The sequence below is a fragment of the Theileria orientalis genome, chromosome 3, assembly GCF_000740895.1.
Source record: "Theileria orientalis strain Shintoku DNA, chromosome 3, complete genome".
NCBI classification, from domain to species: Eukaryota; Apicomplexa; class Aconoidasida; order Piroplasmida; family Theileriidae; genus Theileria; species Theileria orientalis.
The window spans coordinates 487,200-506,194 of NC_025262.1; the positions used below are offsets into that span (position 1 = coordinate 487,200).

The window sequence follows — 18,995 nt, forward strand, 5'->3', positions numbered from 1 at the left end:
TTGTATAAAACACGTTTATTTGAGTTATAATAACATATTATAATAATGTTTTACAATTTACTTTTAATTTTACATACTGTTGTTCTTCAGTATTTCTTTGGCCTCCGGGCAAGCGAACCCGTATACTATTTCAGGCCTGTATAGTTTAGGAGTCAGGCCTCGAACGAACGGCACGAAGTTGGCAACGCGCAGCGCAGTCGTGAACTTGGTGAACGTTTCTCGCTTCTTGAATTTCATCCTCACAGGACGCTTGTTCTCCACATTAGGCACAAGCTTCACCATTAGCTCAGTCATATTAAGCTTCGGCTCCTGGTAGTGGTCGACGCGAAGCACCATTACGTGGTCGCGTTCGTATTTCAACTTAAATATCCTGATCACGTTGGGCTCAGCTAGGATGTAGCCGCACCTCAGGTTCCTCTTCGTGAACGGCTGCTCGAGCTTATAGTTGTGCTTGTGGAGCATGTCAACGGTGTCGTCGTAGAGGTAGGGCACTGTGAAGGAGAGGTCGAAGCACTCCTCGTACTTCGTGTTCCTCTTTAGCGCAATTCTGATCTTTGGCTTTTCCAGCTTCTCAACGTTCATCGTTGCGCGTTCCCAGATGAAAATGGGCTTCTGGTCAGACGGTTTTCCGAACATCACAATCTTGTCGCTGAGCACTCTGACTGACCTCTTCTCGTGCATGTCCTGCTCGTTGTACGACTTGATTTCGAACTTAAACTCTGCCATCTCCGCTCCCTGTGCCACCTCAGGCTCTCCTTCAGAGCTTGCTATGAAGCCGCCTACCTTGAGCGCTATTAGCCATTTGTTGAACTTGTCCTCCTCGAGGCAGTCCATGTTAAGCACGAGGTCTCCTCCTCCTCTCGGAACTATGTGCAGTGACCTCTTCTTACTGTTAATCTTAACGTCAGTTTCCTCCGCCTTATACGACAAGAATGGGAGCAACTCGCCCTTTGGGCCCTTCTCAAATATGTTCAAGGACCCTCTCTTCACTATACACGTCTTCTCATGACTTGGGCTTTCATCTGATAAAATAAGTTTCATTCCGTTTCTTTCTGCATCCTCTACGAAGTCTCTGAATGATTCTAAAGACGATACTGCGAATGCGTAAGAAGTAGATCCCTCTTTATGTGCAGACGACGGAACTATTGTTATCATAAGCGTGTCTGAGTTGCACTTGAATCGTGTTTCTGAGCACGGGAACGTCACCGCTCCTATTCCCGCGAAAGAGATCTTGAGTGCTCCGTCTACGAAGTTGTAGAATTTAGAAGAATCTTTTGCATCTGTTAGTTGCTCGTCTCCCATATCTGGACTGGTCAACTTGAGTCTAAGGAAATCCATCTTATTAATCAATTTAGACAACTGATCATTATATCTCGGAGTTAGTGGGAGCAGATAGTATACTTCAAATTCGTAGTCGGCAAATCCCATGTTCATTGGATTATTAAAGTTGTATGGGCTCGCATTACCCATTGAATTAGTGTAACTAGATGGACTTTGCATAGCCATGTGAGGATTCAAATTAGCCTGGTTCAATGGACTATTAGGTGCAGTCGGAATTGGCTGCTGGTGATTATTGTTATTTTGAGTTAAAGCACCCATTTGTTGATTGAAATAAGGTGGATTAGGCGAGGTTTGTTGAGTAAAAGAATTGCCATTTTGAAAGTTGTTGTATTCTGGAGTTTGCATACCTGGCCTTGTGTTAAATTGCGTCGCAGGCTGTGCTGTTCCAAAATCTGGATAACCATTTGTGTTTGGTAATGGAAGTGGGTTTTGAGTCAAAACCATTTGACCGAATCTCCCGTTGAGCTGATTAATGTCATGTTGCGTGTTCTTCAGTGAAACCAGTGAGTAGTTTGTCAGTTGAGGGTTAAAGTGCTCCATCACTGGCTCTCCGTTGGGGAACGTTGCAAAGGGAACTTGGTAAAAGTCTACGTAGTCCTCTTCTCCCTCATCTTGATATTTGGTCACGTTCGAGTATTCCAGGTCATTAAGTATTTTAAACTTGTATGTATTTGCTGGGTTTACCACCTTCGGCTTATTGGCCAAGTTTGGCCCGTAAAGCACCAATAGGTTCGAGTTCTGATCGTAGTAGAGCAAGCTTGGGGTAAATTCAGAGATTACGTTTACGTTTTCAAAGAGGCTGTTCATGTGTAGCTCCATGTTCTGGTTTGGTAACACGTGGTCTGCTTTTCCCATGGGAGACATGCCAATCTGCACATTTGACATGACCATGTTGTAATTCTGAATAAGCTTCTGGTTGTACTGGTAAGTGTTTATTGTTACCACCTTTGAAAACAGCACTGGCACAAGATCTTGAGGCCATTTTTCCTCAGAGCTTAGGTAATTAAGGTCCACCTTCGAGTATATTGACAGCTTACTGTCGTCGACTAGGAAGCCTGCGTACTGAAGTGCGTAGTAGAACCTGTTGTACGCGTCAGAAGTGTCGAATCTGAACACGTGGTAGTGTTCTCCCTTCAGAATCAGCTGCAGATTCTTGTAGTCTGTTCTCACTGCCCTCAGGTTCTCCTGCGCCACAATGTCAGTTTGCACTATTTGGTCATCTTCGAGCTGGTGCACCAACAGCTTCGAGTCGTCCACTTCTATCAGCATTTTTCTAAACTTCGTGTTAAGGTCAAACTCGTTCAGCTCTACGAGCTTACAGTAGTCCGTCTTGCATCTGTAGAAACTTGTTGAGGAGGACTTCACTGATATCACGTTCTTCACAACTTCCAGCAGCTTGTCGTACATCTCCCTCTGCTCAGCGTTTGCCTTGAGCATGTACGCTGCGTGTAGCGACCTGTCTTCGCTAGTTTGCGTTTCTTCTACCTTAACCTTCTTTTCCTGAGACACCTGGGTTGAGGTCTTCATCATGCTTATATAGAGGTCTCTCAGGTTCATAAGCTGCTTGTGAGACCCAAAGTACTGGCATCCGTGGTACATTTCCTTATTCCCTTTCGTGTTCAAAAGGTTATTAAGCCTCTGTATCTCTGACCTTTGGTCATCATAGAGCCTCTTGTATGTCGATAGGTCATTCTCGACTTGCATAAGGCATCTTCCCATCGCTGCAGTCTCCTGCTTCCTCACGTCACACAGTACATGTGGCTTAGCAATGTCAATTGGCTTATATTGGTCATTCAATTTAGCTCCACTGGGTTTAAATTGCTGATTCTCGTGTGTCATAACGTGCTCAGTAGGAGCTCTATCTAAGTCTCTTTGCCAAGATTTCATCGGTGGAAACAGTTCATTTTTAAGCGCTTTAACTTCATTCATTAAATCATTGTTCTGAGACCTGAGAAGATCATTCTCCTTTGGGTACAATTCCAACTTCCTCTCAAGCTCATTTATTTGTTTATCTTTCTTCAATATCTCATAATCCGACTTTAAGCTTTTACCCTTTAGAGTTTCATAATTTTCCATATCCATCTTGTACCTCTTACTGATTGCGTCGTAGTCTGAAATAACCGTTTGCATCTGGACGCGCATTTCTTTATTTTTTTTCTCATACTCGTCCAATTCATCTTTGTGTAATTCTGCAGTCTTTGTGATTGCGATATTGTACTTTTGAAGAGTCTTTTCCAATATATTTATCCTCTCACGTTGGTATTCTATAACCGACTCGGCGTGTTCGAGTATATCATTTTTACTAGTCGGTGCATTGCGATCTACTAAATTTTTAGATGAAGAAGAGTTAGATCCATATTGTTGAGCAATAGATTTTGAATATTCAGTAGCATCATTTAGAGCTGACTTTATATCATTTAACATATTTAATGTTTTCGAAGATTTGTCAGTAGACGGTGACTCGTTTAATGATTTAGGAGAGACCAATCTACAACCTGGATCCTCTAAATCAAATAAAAATTTAGGATCTATGTTATTATCAATAAATTGATTTAATGATTGTTCAAAAGATCGATCTTGAGATATTGAAGTCATTTGAAATAATAAAAATAATTATTATTAGAAAAACATAAATAAAATATATTAATAATATTTTACATTAAAATATAAAATACAAAAAAAGTAATTATATTATGTTACAAATGATTTTAGAAGTAAGAAAAAATTTTATACAAGAATATAGTTTATAATTAAAAAATAAAATTAATAAATATATATAAATCTAATTTTAATTATTTTTTATTGTAAAAAATCAAAATAATTAAATTTAATATAAAATAAGAATTTACACATTAAGACAATTATGTGTTGTCGAAAAATGAATATATTATGCAATTTAAGTGCTTTATTGAAAATTAATTATAATTCATTATATATTTATAAAAGAATTGATTTTATATTATATTTATCTATAATTTATATATATTATAAAAATCATAAATTAATGTGTGGAAGATGATATAATATAATCAAATAATAAATAATAAACAATATTATAAAATATTTAATGATGTAATAATATAATATTATTATTTTAATAAAATAATAAAATTATTAATATAATAAAACTATTGTCTAATAAAATGTTATGATTATTATTACTATTACGATATTATATATATGATATTTTTCAATTATACATTAAAGATTATTGTTAATATTTATTAATAAAATAATTTTTATTTGATTATTTATTATCTGTAATTATATATTGATTTATGTGTGGATTTATATATGCATGCATTAATTTATTAAAATATATACACATTTAATACAAATCATAATATTTTATATTAGACATCAATTTTTTAGTTGGTTTTCAATTTATTTTTTAATACACATCTTCTTTCAGATGATTTTAACAATTTCATAATTCTATGTTACATTTGATAATTTTTTTTAATATTATTTTTATGTTTAAATTTAATGTTTATATGTTCTAACAATTTTTAATTTTTTTATTATTTCTAAATTATGGTGATTGAGGAAAACGAGAATTTTTCATTCAACACTCCTAATATTTATAATAATTTTAAAACTTCACAATTTCAATACTCTCATAATAAACAAAGCGAGCTTATCACTGAATATATCGAACTTCCAATTTCAAATAATTTTGACTTATTATCTCCTGAGGAAGGAAGTATCACTAGATATGCTAACATTTTTGAAGAATCCGACGATTACGATTCAGATTACGAATTATATAACACAAGTCGTGATTCCTATAGTGATACACACGTTTATAGTACTAGAAGATTTTCTGGATATTCGGATTTAGATAATAATTATTACAACAATTACAATAATAATGACACACATAGTCAGAAGAGTATGACATTTTCTGATAGAGTTATCAAAGAAAGACAAAGAATGATTAGAAAGAAATTATTATCAAGATATAATGCAAATGGATCTAATATAACTAATGAAATTTATAATAATTTGCTCCGTCCTCACCTTGCTGAAATTAATTTTACACTTAGTAAAGATGATTGTGATTTAGATTTGTACAATCAGATTTTAGAAAAGCATAAGAGGATAGCTAATGCTTTGTCGGATCAGAAGGAAATAATTCGTGATATCAAGTTTAATTCAAATCGCACATCTGCCACAAACGAGAAACTCATACAAGTGCAACTGGAAAATGCTAAACTACTGTCGGATAATCAGGAGAATATTGAAACCATCAAAAACCTGAAGATAGATATCGAAAACGCACAGTCAGATCTGATTGTTGAGAGGAAACAGAATGAGCAGCTGCTCAAGGATAAGGTAGAGCTTCAGAACAAAATAAGCATCCTGTCGAAGGAGAACAGGTCACTTTTGACGTCGCAGGAAATGATGCAGAATATCCACAACAATGAGGTCGAGGAGCTGAATAGTAAAAAGGCAGAGTTATCTTCGAGGATATGTGAGCTCCAGAACGACTTGGACTTTTTCCGAGATAGCCTGCAGGAGTCCCACAAGATGAACGAAATACTAAGATCTGAAATGACGTCTCTCATAGACGTTTACAAAAACGACAAGGACTCGCTTAATAAGCTAAAGCTTGAGAACAAGAGGCTTATGGAAAACAATTCTATTTATAAGTCTCAAAACTACTCGCTGATTGAGATCAACGACCGACTCAGGAAAAGAACGCTGTTTTGCAACCACACGGGCGAGTTCAGCAACACTAACAGCAGCACTATTACTAACCTCAGCAGCGATCTTAACTTACAATCGACACCTACGGCGTTTAGTCCAAACGCAAGTCACTCAAGCTATGTCTCAGAATCTCTCCAAGATATCCATGCGGGCTCTGATGATCATGTAAACGCGAATGCTAATCTCTCTGTAACAGACGTGCACAGTTTGGACCACTCATTATCAGCGTCAAACTTTTCAACTGGATTAAACGAGTTATGTTCCTCTGTAAACTCTCACGATAACTCATATTATAAGAGCGTAAGCCCGAATTCAAACACCAACTCTTCTACGTCAACTGCTATCGTATCAAACTCATGTCATCTTGGCCTGGTGTTCAACTCCATTGACGATAATTCCGCATATATTAAAAACAATGGCACGTTGAGCAACATGGGATCACCTTTCAGTTGTCAATATAATGAGACATCTGACTCTATGGGCGTTGATGCAAATCAGAGCTATGCCATCGCTAATTTAATCACCAATGACAAAATCGCAAATCCGACCACAAGGTGGGTAACTGAAAAGGTTTCCAGACAATCGAGTATGGACGGCCTCGAGAGTCTTCGAGATAAGATTAGGAGCATTTCTCTCGATTCCAATGTTGAAAACGTAAACATCAACGGCACTTTGAAGTGCTTTCAGAGCAACGTAACTATTAACCTCATTCAAAACAAGCTTCAGCTGATTTCACAAAGACTCAATGAGACTATTGTATAGAACTCATCTGTATTTTAATTAATCTTGTAATAAATATCTTTTAAATACGGTTCTTGTTATCTTTTATTTAATATAAAATTAATAATACTTACGTAATCAGACAAAATAGCCTTTTAATAAATTATCTTAACTATAATGTCCATTAATGATTCCTTTTAAAATATTAAAAGCAACAATTAAAGAGCCATTCTTGTTATTAAAAAGGGTCCAAAAACTATAATTTAATTTCAGATGATAATAATCTTACAATATCTCTGTGTCGACATTATTGCAGCCAATGAACCAAAAGTACTGAGTGATAAAAGAAAACTCATTATCAACTAAAGTATAATTTAAAATTAATTAATGTGTGTAAAAACTAACTGCATCTTTCTTCTTTTCGTTTTCAAAGTAGACCTTGGAGTATATTATTTTATTTTGTATAATACATATAAGTTCAAATATTGCTAATCCTCTGAAACACTTAATGCCGTGAACAATCCCCTATAAGAATGTCATAATTATTAATTTTATCATAATTGTTTTATAATAATTTATACATTTCTAAGGCTCGTTAATCTTGATTGCCCCGGAGATAGCGAATCGAATAATCCTCTTATAAGAGCGTACATCAATGATGACTGGAATAAAATTGTTGCGGATTTAATTTCATCAGCATATTCTTTCAACCATTTTTGTTGAAATGGTACAAGCAGTTCCGGAATTGAATTAACTACGAATAATTGATTAAAACATATCACTTACATGTTTTTTTTAATTCCTTATTAATTAATGAGATACAATCATTGTTATATGAAATGAGATAAAACTTGTCAGAGAAAACCTATATGTTTAAGATGTTAATTTAATAAACTTACATTTTTAACATAATTTGTTTTAAATTTGTGCAAATAAAGGTAACTTAATACTGGACACAATTCAGTTACGCTAGTATTTGTTGACTCAGATGACTTAATTATTGGAACGTTACTAAAATGCTCCAACTCATTTTCGATTATCTTATTAACATTGTTGTTATTCTAAACAAAATTATATCATTTCATAAAATACTTGTAGTAGTAGTAATAGAGCCTTAGATAATCGTTCTTGTGATTGTATTGATTTATACTTATTACTATCTTTTACAATTTTAGATATTTGATCGTATGTCAATTCCCTATCCTAAGAAAGCATTATATGTTTATGATTACCTCTGGTTTAATAGAATTTAATAAGTTTTCAAATGCCTTTATCTTTTGATCAAATATGATTTCCGACTCATCGTATTGTTTATGTTCAACCAATCCTTCAGGATTTTGTTTATTAATTGTGATAATCTTTTTTGGTTCTACTAAAGTATTTAACAATTTTTTAAATGGTATAATCATTTCACTTAAATCCAAATCAATCTGTTCTTCATTTGTAAAATTATTTTCCTTAAGATAATTGATTGCGTGTATGTTTGAACATATTTTATTCAATGCTAAATATCATTATCATTAATAAGAATACCTGAATAAGCATAGAATCTATCTGCAACTGTAGATTCATTGTTTATCAAAACGTTGTTAATATTATTAATACAACCTCTTCTAATGAATACAGGAATCATATAAGGTGCGAAATGTGTTGCGATATTTGAGGTGTAAAACTAAAAAGTTGTTATTTATATATAATAAATTTACAAATTAATTTTAATAAAATTAATTATTTAAATTACGTGATGAACGGGTCCAGAAATTATATTTGAATCTTCAGTCAATCCATTTACTACTTTTAGGTATACACATGTCCCAGTTACATAAAGTTGAGAACATCCAAATGAAAGAATATAAAATCTAACTTTATATCTTGTATTGAAAATATGTAAATATTTGTTTTTGAATGAATTAAAGATATTATTATACATTATATTTTAAAATAAATTATATAATTTATATTTATGTTTGTATCACCATATTATAATTTTTTTAAATTATTTTAAATAAAATTAAATTATTTATTTTGTAATATTAATAAATATTATTATATTTTCATTTATGAGATTATCATTGCGACTTCTATTCAGTTCATTTGAATATGAGATTCAGAATCTTATTAAAAAAAACATAAACAACATTCCATTTAATATTAATAGAACACGTTTGTTGTTAAAAATATAATTAATAATTTAATCATGATTTTAATTATTTATTTTATATTAATTATTACATTTAGTATCTGATAATTTGGCAGTTTTTGTAAAATACAGAAATAAAGGAAACATTTCCTTCACACATGTCAGAAAAGTTAAAGGCAATAGGTTTATACTCAAACAACAGCTTCAACAAATAATTGGTAAAAGTGCTATTCATGTTACTAATGACTCTTTCATTATACAAGGAAACCATAAAAATAAAATAAAGCAGGTATTATGAAATATAATATAATTAATAACAATATAATTAGTATTTAAAATCAATCGGGTTTTGATAACAAATAATTTGTATGAAATAATGAAATCGTTGATTAAATATAATTTCGAGGTAAGCACATATACATTATATAGATTATAGGGAAAGGATGGGCTTTACATAACATTTACAATATTCCTTTTAACATTTATCGTTATGATTATATGCTGGGCTTCATATGGAACAACTATATCTTATTTTTATAAGAATCACGTATCCCATGAATTTAATGATGAAAGAAAGACCAAAAATAAACAATTTTAATTAATCAAAATAATATTAATTTTAATTTATTTATGTGTATTATAATATTATTAATAATATAAATAATATACCCTATTATGTTTACCCTCTATATTATATAACATTCTATTATATTATTAATTTAAATAAAATTATTTTATATTTTTCAATTTACAATGACTTTTTCAAACAAATTTTCATCTTTTATACAACCTTTAAGGTTTTTTAACAATAACATATCACAACGCTCTTATTCTTATAACACTTCAATCTCATCTGCTTCTAATAACATATTCAACAAATACAATTACTCTATTTATAACAATCATTTTTCATTTTTAAACGACTCCTTCATTAGGACCTTTGGTACTTCAGTTACTAAGACTAATGTTACACATTCTCTTACGAACGAGAAGTCTACTAACTTTTATGCACCTTACATATATGAAGAAGTCAAGGCTCCATCTGGAGGAGGCCCCGTGTACTGGAGAGTGAGAAAATTTATAATGAATTTCAAGCGTCGTGCCAATCTAAGGGCACGTGAACGAAGGTGGAACTGGGACGTCGTTAGGGCCGCCTTCGCTGGAGTACCTAAGCTTTCATACGACCCAAAGATTAACCAATGGGTTCCGCTTATGGATAACGAGGAATGGGGAGGCGTCGGAGGACGTTTTTGGATCGAGTTCAGCAACAAAATATGGTTCAACCTCCTCTTCGCATACATATTTTACTACTCATGGTACAGACTTGTCCTGAACAACAAACACAATGTGTTCGCCAGGTGGAAGAATAAGGATGCAGAAGATGATGAATAACTTTATATGTTTAATCGATGCTTGTTGAATAAAAGGCAATTTGTTCTTTTATTGGATAACTTTCTTTACTTTCAGACGATTCAACTTATTATGGATCGATTCTAAATTGAATTTAATTTGGTAATATTGATATTCTTCATTGAATTAAATTTAAAGTATTAACTCGTTGAACTATATTCAAGTGTGTGTTGAACATGATATGCTTAAATTAAACATAGGTTCTCTTAGCCATTATTGAGTAAAAGTCATCAAATGATAGCTGGCCATCTCCATTAGAGTCTGCTCTGTTTATCATGTCTCTTAGTTCCTCGTCTGTTAAGTTCTCTCCAAGTTCGTTTGCAACCTTTTTAAGGTTTTTGAAAGAAATTGACCCAGTATTATCATCGTCGAACAAATTGAATATCCTTCTAATGCCTTCCTTACTATCTCTGCTACCCTAGGAAAAACAATTATATTTGTATTATATATTTAAATAATAATGAATGCGAATTAATATTTGCATAATGTAATTTAAGTCTAATAATTAGATATATACCAATTTCATTGTTATTGAATCTAGAAAGTCGTGAAAGTTAACTGCAGTTGATCCCATTTTGTCCATTTCGTTGATTATCTGGTATACTAGGGGATTTTTCTTATCGATTCCAAGGCTCTGCATAGCACATTTTATCTCTTTAGGATCAACTGTTCCTGAAATAATAAGATTTTTGAATGATTATAATAAAATAATGATATTATAAAAGATAATGTTAGTGTTCTTACACATAGATAGACAATATTTGAAACAAAATTTAGAATATAAATAAATTTAATGAACTGTGTAATAAAATATTAATAATATTGATATATATGTAATAAGAGGATAATTAATCTATACCTGTTCCATCTGTGTCAAATAGATTAAATGCTTCTTGGATTTCGTACACTTCGTCATCAGTAAGGCCATTGTACTCATTTCCATCAGCTAAGTAATCTCTACGTGTGAACACCATTTTGAATATAAATATATTAAATAAATTGAGAGATTATATTAATGTTTTATAAAAATAATGAATGTGTAAGTTCCCCATGAATGAATCACGTCATTACACATAATCATGTTGTGACGCCTCTCATGTTTATTAACTTTTATCATTCTCATACAAACTTATATGCTTTATTTCTTTCGTTTTATATTATTATTATTAACATATATTACATAAAAATAATTATTTCATACCATATTTATTGTCGTTGAAATACATGATAATATATATATTTAAAGAATTGATAATTTTGTTTTATTAATATCGTCATCTATGATTATTGTTTAATATTATATTATAATGTGTTATTATTATTCCAATATTTTTACGTTTTTGTTATATAATAATATAACGAAATGTGTAAATTTATAAAATATATTATATTATATATATAAATTTTTTTTAATCATTCCATTATATTTTTATATTAATATTAATGTAAATCAATATTAATATAATAATTTAATTATATATAATTCTGATTCACAAAAGGGCTCGATAAAAATGATTAAATATATTATTATATATTATGTATTAGTTATGTTTATTATGTATATTATTATCAAATTTGATTTATTATATTTTATTTTGTAAATATGAAAAGGTGGTTTAAAAGTAAATTTAATGAAATCGGCGAAAAGGCCGTAGATTCTATGGTCAATTTGATATTGTCAAAAAACTCAGCTCCTATAAATCTTTCTAATCAGGTATTTACCTTTAATATAATCTATTATTTATTAATTAATATTTTAAACATTTTATTTTTATTTAAATTATTTTACACATAATTTTATTTTCTTATTTAAATTTTTTAAACAATTTATTATCTTAAATTTAGAATCCTATTATCAATGCTATCACAAAAAGTGTTAATTCGAAGTTTACTGTTAAACAGCCAAACACTAAGCTCATTGACGACAACCTCGAAAGATTTCCGTCAATATGCGATTTGAACATATTTGTTAGCGAAGGTTTGTTTTTATTGGTTTCGGACGGAAGTATGGCACACACTAAATACTTTTCTAATATTAACAAAAATGCCGCTAATTCAACCGGTAACTGTTCAAACACTGCATCGAATTATACCACAGTCAGTGACATTGATCAATCAAGTAAGCATGGAATTAGCTCGATAAGGCACACAATGATCGTAGACGAGAAGAAGAATAAAATCGAGTTTGATACTGTCGGTTCAGTGAAGCCTAAGTTCTGTAAATATAAAATTGAGATCGAGATGAACAATAGATCATACGAAAGCGAAAAGAAGAATATGTACGAGGATTTTAACAGAGTTATATTCGATTACTCGTTCACAGGAAAGGTGTATAACATAAACACGGATGTTTTAATATCAGTTTGGTGTCATCTTGACTTAAATAAGTATACGGAACCGCAAATAGATGAGCCATTAATGAAGAAGCCAATGCAGCCGAGAAAGATATCGACTGTACAGTGCCCATCAATATACGCACCTAAAATATCGGCACATACATACAAACCAGGAAATGAAGGATCATTAACTGATGATCGTAGCATGGGCGGAGACTCTACAATATCGCAAACCTCATACTCTAACACTGTATACGAATATTCGGCACTGAATTGCAAGAATGTAAAAGTAGCTGCCGAAGAAACAGAAATTAATAATAAAGATAAGGAGATTAAGGATTCTACAAATGAAAATAACAATTATATTGACAATTTTGACTTAGATGACCTATTGAGTATAGGAGAAGATGAGCCAGTACGTGAAAAGAAGATTGAGGACAAGTTCACAAGAAAAATCGGAAGAGCAGTTTTATCGGTACCACTTCTGCTGTCGTCGTTTAAGCCAGAAGGATCATTGAACATACATGAAGACCTTAAGTTCTTATTTAAGTATTCGAAACAAGTCTTATCAGTAAACATTAATAATTGTGGGAATGAACGGTCAAGTAAAAGAAGAAGCACACAAAGAGATTGTATATATCGTACATCAGATCGACAGTCTAGAAAAAGTCAATCTGACTCTGATTACACTAAAAGCAGGTACAGAATAAGGAGTTGCTTCTGGCTACAACTACTGCCGTTTAACGAGAACGATGATTATAAGTTCGTAAGACCATACTGTGGATACCCCTTATACGGAATGAGAAACCCTGTGGACTCTATAGGGTTCCTACTAGTGACAGTTGAGCTCGGATTTGATGTAAACCCAAGTCTGTTGCCGATAATAAACAACCTGGTTCCACACAGTCACTGCTGGACAGTGGCAAAAAACTTTGAAATTTTCCACATATCACAGGTGGCGGACAGGTGCATAGTATACTTCACAAATATTCCAATTTGGGTGACGAGACTGCTTTTCGGTGGCACACACTACATCTATAACCACAACTACATCGATAACTACATTGAAAAGAAGCTGAGAAAGGCAATGAAAAAGAAACTAGCGGATCGAGAGAAGAAAGCACGTAAAAAGAAAGAATCAACTGTAGAAAATCAGAAATATGAACCAAGTGATAGTGACGATGATGGAAAGGACAACAAAAGTGACTCGAGTGAAATTGATAATAAAATATATCACGTTGAGACATGTCAGCTCGACGGAATAGATTTGTTTTTCATAATCCCATTCTGGTTTATAATCTTTGAGATTGTGGTTCAAAGCACACTATGGACAATACCACTCTTGTTGTTTTTTATGCTATTGTTAATCATACTGTACTATCAAGTCGTCATGAACAGGTTCACAGCGTTTGGCGACAGAATAAGTGCAATGAAGTCACTAAACTCAAACGGGCTACTGGGAGAATACATAGGGGTTGGAAGGATCAAGTACAAGAGCTGTGGCTTGCTTTCCAGTGACAAGTCGTTCTTGCACAACCTGGACAAATTGGTTAGTGGACACACGTCAAGTCAGACTACATCGCCAGTATCAAGTCTCAACAGCAGTAGGAGGGAGAGTATTACTACAAGCGGTCGTTCAAATGTATCAAATTCAACGTCAAGGTCACCAGAAATATACAAGGATTTTAGTGAAAACATGAGTTATGGCGAAAATAATGAAATAAATGATCCTTGTAAATCGGATACACTTGCAAATTCTGCAACAGTTAATACCACAAACCTGAGTGACGAGGTGAAAAAAAGTGAATTAAAAGAAAATTGTCCAATACTAAGAAGAGGCTCACGAGGCAGTGTTGTGTCAGAGAATTCAATCAGTAACTGCAGTAACAAGTCAAATAGCACTCCTACTAGGAATTTGGAATCCAGTATTGCAAAGACGCTCAATAAATTGGCCAACGAAGATCCAATTAGTGACATAGAGCAGAGTGTGGCAAGTGAACTATTGGACTCGAATGAAATGGTAAATGATGATGAAAATGTTGATGATGACGTTGATATAAAAATTGACCCATCTACTGTAGTCAATGATTTTGATGCAGAGGGAGAGGAAATGCCGAGGCTGTGTACTAAGAACGATGAAGGAGAGGACGGTTTGGAGTCTGATAGCATGAATACCACAATTGAAGTTGGAGTTAATAATGAAGATCTGGACGCAAAGATGATGAAATTGAATAAAATGAGGAGGGAAAAGCTTGAAAAGAAACGAATGAAAATGGAGAAGCTGGAAAACGAACGCCTGAACAAGTTCAACAACTCGCTCATCGAGAACCACCTTTACAGAAAGTTTAAGCTGATCAACAGGTTCGGTGTCGTGGCAAACGACTCGGTGGTTGCGACGCCCTTTGGGAACTATAAGCTTAACTTCCTGGGCCTGGGCGAGGAGTACCCGATCTTCTCGGAGGACCTTGGGGACTTTGACTTCAGGGAGCTCATTAAGGGCGTCCTCGTGGCCCTGAAGTACACGCAGCAGGTCTTGGGGTACATTTGCACGTTCGCTGAGAAGATTCGGTTCTCACTGGACACTGGGTACTACCCGACCACCGTTTTGAGTATATTCCTGCTACTGATAACGCTCGTACCACTATCCATGCTTCTGAGACTGCTGAGTATGATTTCGTTGCGAACAGCGAGGTTCGGCTTGTTCTTGTACATTCTGGCCACGTGTATGAAGCCGCACCTGCGCGTCATGATCTCTGACATTAAATATTTCCTTGGGAAGGTTTTGAGAATTAACTTGACTTCTGGAAAGTCCAATTTCTTCTTGTGCAGCATCATCTCAAATTGGCTCAGGAAGAGGCTTTCTCTCATCTCGATGTTTTACCGCAACTGGCTCTTGGGGCTTCCCGATCACCGCGAGGTGGACCACCGCAAGATCTGCGCTCTTCAGAACCTCCCGTCGCTATGTCACCTGCTCCCCAAGGACTACGAAATAGACTGGCGCTACTTCCGACGCCAGTTCAAGAACCACTACAAGCTCCTCGGGTCAAACGTAACCACCCCTGAGGGTGACCTAAACGCGTACGCGAAGTGCAAGTCGCTCATTGAGAGGACGGTGCTTGACGAGTATCTCACCAGCAGCATTCACAGGGACCAAAACAGAGAGTAACCACAGTATGATTCTATCATTTGTAACTTATGTTTCTGACGATGAAATAAATATTGTTAATAATAAAATGTATACTTTTAATATTTTCATGTTTTTATTATTAAATATATTATATGATGTCAGGTGTGTAAGTGTATTTCCAAAATATTATTATTATACTAATTATATTATAATTTATTTAGTTTTTTACTATGTTTTAATATTAATAATATAATTGTAGATATATAATTGACAAAATTATTATATAATGTATACTTCTATTCAATTTACTGCATTTCGTAAACTAATAGGATTCCTTAATTACCTTAGGCCTAGAAAGCTATCATTAAGAAATGACAGAAGAACGTATGTTACATTTTAATTATATTATTCATTATCATTATTATTTCTAATTTTTAAATCATTTATATTTTCATTAATAATATGTGTATTAATAAGCCGTCATTTTATAGAACTAAGAAAGAATATAGAAGTAAACGACATAGATTTGGTTTCAATTACAGGTGGCTAGGCAGCTAGTAGGTCCATTTTCTTTTTCGAACGCTCGGGAGTTTCAAGTCCCTGTACATTATATTCCTTCTCACATAAACTGATCTTTCATAATCGTCTGAATCATAATCAGAGCACATGGAATTTTCTTCTGATTTGTCACATGATTGTACAGCTTCATCAGACACTGGTCTTAATCTTCTTTCTAATTCCTCTATTCTCCTAGACAGCTCTGGGTAGAATAAACTTAACTTATCGCAATTGATTTTTAATTTCTAAAAGTGATGTGCGTATATAATATATATTGATTACTATTTGATACATAATTCTTAATCTTATTATTTATTTATTAGTTAATATATATAATTACTAATTTATTTATATTACTTACACATAGTTTACTTAAATCTTCAACTTCATTTAGGTTAATTGATTCAATAATTGTGTTTAGAAACCTTTCGTTATTGTATAGTATTCTACCACTAGCATTAATTAATTTTATTGATGTTTCTGTGTTTATATCGCTAGTGCATATTTTATTGGCTAGTATCCTCAAGTATCTATTTATATTTATCTTTGAGTTGTTTACAAAATTCGATGATACAATTTTACAAATAGATGAGAATATTGTTACAATGTCGTGTAGTTTAAACTCTGCTAGTACTTCCTCCTTCTCCATAATGGTAAGTAATATCTTAATAAGCTTTTCGTTGTAGTAGTTAAACCGTCCTAAACTTTTAAGTGTGTTAGAAATTGTGAATGGGTCCACTATACTATCTTCATCAACGAAAGTTAAAATCATGTTAACCATTTGTCTTATAAATCCTCTGTTGTTGTAGTTTACCTTGGATAGGTTTATGAGGATTTTACTAATGTGGTACAATTCCAACTCATTTGTATAGTTCTTTATATCATCAACAACTCTGTCAATCAGAATTACTCCACACTTCCTAGATCTTCCAATTGCTATCAATATGTTAACACAGTCATCTATTCCAAGTGTAAATGACTCATTTTTGTAATTCTCCAATAATAGCCTCTCAACATTTTCAAACCTGTTTTTTTCATCAAAATGAGCTACCTTTGTAAACATTTGTATCAATTCAGAATAGTGAACCTTTTTATAAAAGTTCATTTTATGTAATTTATCAATCAATATCTTACAAGTATCGCTATTTACTAGTGCTAAATGGTAACAAATATCCACCAATTGTTGCACCGTATAGTAATTTAACTCATTGCCTTCATTATCTTTAAACCTGTTGATATATGATTCAACTACATTAATGTGGCCAATGTTGTTTAATACATTTTTTGAAATGAACTTACAATATGAACATATGTAGTTGTATTTTTCCATAAATTTTACTTTATGATCAGCACCAAATTTATCTCCATTAACATCCACAATAGAATTATTATCATTAAATAGTTTAAAATAATTATAATAAATTATGTTTAGCTTCTCCTTCAACTTATTACAATATTCTTCTGGTTTTAGTTTTGACTCTGATAATGCTCTTAGTACTATGTGTTCATTGTTTGTTATTTCAATATCACTCAACTTTTCTACAAATGGTTTTGCATCAATTCCAAATTGTGTCAATGTTATTAAAAGTATTGAATTTTGTTTCATATCAGTAGAAATAATCTCTATAGCCCTTAATCGTATCGATTCCGATTCTTCCTTAGATAATGTACCAATGTGGTTTACTATTTTAACCAATTCATAAGCATCTTTACATGATTTTATCCATTCATAATTACATTCATTAACATTTAAATTTGTATTTGTATTTATACTATTAATATAATTTCCAAATAATTTTTCATTAACTGTACTTGTGTTATAATGAATACATTCATAGTTAAACATATTTTTTTTGAACTGGTTTTTATTTTTAAGAAAATCTAAATTAAATCCATTTGAGATTGTTTTATAGTTTGAACGCTTTACATAAATTATATTATTTAAAGGAATCAATTTATTGTTTGTAAAGTACACACACCTTCGTGCAATTAAGAAATTATTATTTTTTGATAGCATTTAGTGTGACATCAATATTATTCTTTAACAAAAAGTCTCTTAATTCTTCAATAGTATTTATTTCTGGGACTTCCTTAACGGTTTCTATTAAACGAGTACCATCAGCTTTTAATATGAATGGTACAATTTTTGATGTGGGCAAAAATTCAGGCAATATTCCACTGTTTAACTTTTCTTTCAATTTATTATATTCTACCTGTGAGCCATTTTTAGAATATAACAATTTTTCTTGTTCAATTGATGTGATAAATCCTAAACACATATAATATGATTAAATAATATTTATTAAGAATACATTAATAATATATTACATTTATAATATTCAAATTTGTTTTTTAGTTCATAATATATTTGGAAGTAATAAAATAATTAATTATATATTTAATTCATACCGTTAACGTTCATTGTTTTACCCCTCAACACAGTTCCAATACTTATACTACTTTGGTTAATTAATTGACCAGTATTTCTGTTAAATGTTTTTCCAAATTGTGCATACTCCCATCTTAGTGATACTTCGCGTAATGGAGAATTAAAGGATAACAATGATTGAGGGTACTCAGGCTCTGTTTTATCAACAGCATAAACGCTGCTAACCAATTGAGTTATAATAAAGAACAAGTATAATATCTTCAT

The 18,995-nt window shown here is 32.3% G+C and overlaps 7 protein-coding genes across 7 annotated transcripts; 3 read left to right on the top strand and 4 right to left on the bottom strand.

The window, feature by feature from the left end:
* Nucleotides 1–69: 69 nt before the first annotated feature.
* On the bottom strand, nt 70–3,936 carry TOT_030000218 (conserved hypothetical protein; the record flags this gene model as incomplete). Its single annotated transcript, XM_009692963.1, has 2 exons — nt 70–1,524; nt 1,783–3,936. 2 exons carry the CDS (start codon nt 3,934–3,936, stop codon nt 70–72), a joined length of 3,609 nt encoding a protein of 1,202 aa, XP_009691258.1.
* An 878-nt stretch (nt 3,937–4,814) lies between these two features.
* TOT_030000219 (conserved hypothetical protein) lies at nt 4,815–6,813 on the top strand (the record flags this gene model as incomplete). The annotated part of the gene is made up of 3 exons (XM_009692964.1): nt 4,815–4,837; nt 4,974–6,278; nt 6,351–6,813. 3 exons carry the CDS (start codon nt 4,815–4,817, stop codon nt 6,811–6,813), a joined length of 1,791 nt encoding a protein of 596 aa, XP_009691259.1.
* A 227-nt stretch (nt 6,814–7,040) lies between these two features.
* TOT_030000220 (conserved hypothetical protein) lies at nt 7,041–9,182 on the bottom strand (the record flags this gene model as incomplete). Its single annotated transcript, XM_009692965.1, has 8 exons — nt 7,041–7,133; nt 7,177–7,296; nt 7,353–7,525; nt 7,715–7,832; nt 7,864–7,974; nt 8,004–8,275; nt 8,305–8,443; nt 9,042–9,182. The coding sequence occupies 8 exons, from the start codon at nt 9,180–9,182 to the stop codon at nt 7,041–7,043; spliced, it is 1,167 nt and encodes a 388-aa protein (XP_009691260.1).
* Nucleotides 9,183–9,664: 482 nt separating this feature from the next.
* TOT_030000221 (conserved hypothetical protein) lies at nt 9,665–10,303 on the top strand (the record flags this gene model as incomplete). The annotated part of the gene is made up of 1 exon (XM_009692966.1): nt 9,665–10,303. One exon carries the CDS (start codon nt 9,665–9,667, stop codon nt 10,301–10,303), a length of 639 nt encoding a protein of 212 aa, XP_009691261.1.
* A 208-nt stretch (nt 10,304–10,511) lies between these two features.
* Nucleotides 10,512–11,295, bottom strand: TOT_030000222 (centrin; the record flags this gene model as incomplete). The annotated part of the gene is made up of 3 exons (XM_009692967.1): nt 10,512–10,739; nt 10,839–10,993; nt 11,181–11,295. 3 exons carry the CDS (start codon nt 11,293–11,295, stop codon nt 10,512–10,514), a joined length of 498 nt encoding a protein of 165 aa, XP_009691262.1.
* Nucleotides 11,296–11,924: 629 nt separating this feature from the next.
* Nucleotides 11,925–15,823, top strand: TOT_030000223 (conserved hypothetical protein; the record flags this gene model as incomplete). Its single annotated transcript, XM_009692968.1, has 3 exons — nt 11,925–12,035; nt 12,167–14,695; nt 14,765–15,823. 3 exons carry the CDS (start codon nt 11,925–11,927, stop codon nt 15,821–15,823), a joined length of 3,699 nt encoding a protein of 1,232 aa, XP_009691263.1.
* Nucleotides 15,824–16,338: 515 nt separating this feature from the next.
* TOT_030000224 (conserved hypothetical protein) lies at nt 16,339–18,995 on the bottom strand (the record flags this gene model as incomplete). Its single annotated transcript, XM_009692969.1, has 5 exons — nt 16,339–16,417; nt 16,451–16,587; nt 16,728–18,263; nt 18,370–18,611; nt 18,821–18,995. The coding sequence occupies 5 exons, from the start codon at nt 18,993–18,995 to the stop codon at nt 16,339–16,341; spliced, it is 2,169 nt and encodes a 722-aa protein (XP_009691264.1).